This window comes from Naegleria gruberi (genome assembly GCF_000004985.1).
Source record: "Naegleria gruberi genomic scaffold NAEGRscaffold_174, whole genome shotgun sequence".
Lineage (NCBI taxonomy): Eukaryota > Heterolobosea > Eutetramitea > Acrasida > Naegleriidae > Naegleria > Naegleria gruberi.
The window spans coordinates 9,835-11,837 of record NW_003163162.1 but is presented as its reverse complement, the minus strand read 5'-3'; the positions used below and the strand labels follow the sequence as shown (position 1 = coordinate 11,837).

Below are 2,003 nucleotides of genomic sequence, written 5' to 3'. Positions count from 1 at the left end.
TGGAAGTTTTGCTTGTTTCACTTCCAATAGAATTCAATGTTTTGTAATCAATTAAATTTCTTTTTCTTGTTCCACCCACAATATTATCCAGAGAAATTTCGGAAATAAATTGTGAAGTGTTATTGGAGGAATTATACATATTTCTTCTTGTTGAGACCATTTTCTTATTGTTATTTTGTTTTGTTGGGGAAATTTCATCATCCGATCAACAGTTATTTATTTCCAGCTAGAAATGCTTCATCAAATTCTTCAAATTCTTCCGAAGATAGAATTCCAACTAAAACACAATGGACAAGATCTAAACCAATTGATTTATCTAAAAGATTACCATTATTTGATATTGATACTTCTAATATTATAAGTGGAACTAGACATCGTAATAATATTGATTATCATCATGCAAATTTAAATGGTAAACAAATTTCAGTGAAAAGATCTTCGAAAAATTCAATTGAAAAGAGAGCTAAACAACAATCGAACACCACAACTAAGAAGATTACCAAATCGAAAAAGATGTAAATTACAACTTGTAAATAATTCAGTAAATTGTAAATAAAATAATTTGTTTTGAAATAGATGAAGTTTCAATTTAGAATTGATCAGAATATGAGAAACCAAAATTTGGATCAAGCAATTCACATGTCTAATGTTCAATAAATTTGAGGTTGATCAACCTTTTCAATTTCTTCAACAACCTGTTATTTGAACACAACAAGATTCGTCCAGAACTCTTGCCTTCACTGTTCATACAGTCAAAGACTGTAGCGGGATAGTCGCCATATTCCTGGCAGGCTTCCCGTCTAAATTAACAATTGAAAGACAAACAACAAAATCTTATTTACTTGAACTCTTTAACTTATTCCTTCATTTTTTCAATTTATTTATTATTCATTGTATTAAGGCAATAAATGGCTACGGTATATCGATTCATAGAGTTAAACATTGATTTTGAGTGATGAATAGCTGTACCCAAACCATTTTACAAGTATTAAATTTTTCCAATAATCACCTTTTAAATTCAAAACCATTAAGAGTCAAATTGCATTCAATTCACGAACAACAAGTTAAAATTCATTATTGCATGTACAGCTTAAGCAATACTTACTAAACATGAACCAAATTTGTGTCCAGAAACAAAAATCGGTTCATTGAAAGAATTTCTTTGCAGAAGAACTACTTTCTAAAAATATATACATCTCAAAACAATATAAAAAGCAAGGAACTGTTTTGAATTCAAGAAAAACAATAAGAAAAACAAGACAACAAACACAATGCAATTATTTGTCAAGACACTCACTGGAAGAACTATCACTTTGGAGGTTGAATCTAATGATTCAATTGAAAACGTGAAAAGAAAAGTACAAGATAAGGAAGGAATTTCACCAGATCAACAAAGACTCATCTTTGCTGGGAAACAATTGGAAGATGGCAGAACTATTAATGATTACAACATTCAAAAAGATTCAACTCTTCATTTGGTGTTGAGATTAAGAGGAGGAATGCAACTTTTTGTAAAAACTTTAACTGGAAAGACAATCACTATTGAAATGGAATCGAATGATACTGTTGAGAATATGAAACAAAAGATATTTGATAAGGAAGGTATTCCTTCAGATCAACAACGATTGATTTATGCCGGTAAGCAATTGGAAGATGGAAGAACTATTGGTGATTACAATCTTCAAAAGGATTCAACTGTGCATTTAGTATTGAGATTGAGAGGTGGTTAAGTTTGCAAAATATCATAGATTCTTTCAATTATTGTCAATAAATTATTCATTGAATAGCGTATTCTTGTATGAGTATAATTTATAAATCAATTGATAATAAACAAAAACAAGTCGATTGTAACTTATACGTACTCAATTTTACATTTATTTTTCAATGCAGTTCAGAAATTTCAGAGGGAAACAAGGGTTGAACCGATTCAAGTTTCACAATTTAAGATGATTAATGGCTACGGCCATATCACGATGAATGCACCTCATCCCGTCCGATTTGAG

General features: G+C 30.0%; 2 protein-coding genes across 2 annotated transcripts; both read left to right on the top strand.

Moving 5' to 3' along the window:
* Positions 1-212: 212 nt before the first annotated feature.
* On the top strand, positions 213-519 carry NAEGRDRAFT_76513 (uncharacterized protein; the record flags this gene model as incomplete). The annotated part of the gene is made up of 1 exon (XM_002668527.1): positions 213-519. A coding segment is annotated over one exon (306 nt), but the record flags the coding sequence as incomplete, so codon positions are not given.
* A 752-nt stretch (positions 520-1,271) lies between these two features.
* Positions 1,272-1,730, top strand: NAEGRDRAFT_54724 (polyubiquitin; the record flags this gene model as incomplete). Its single annotated transcript, XM_002668526.1, has 1 exon — positions 1,272-1,730. One exon carries the CDS (start codon positions 1,272-1,274, stop codon positions 1,728-1,730), a length of 459 nt encoding a protein of 152 aa, XP_002668572.1.
* Positions 1,731-2,003: the final 273 nt, after the last annotated feature.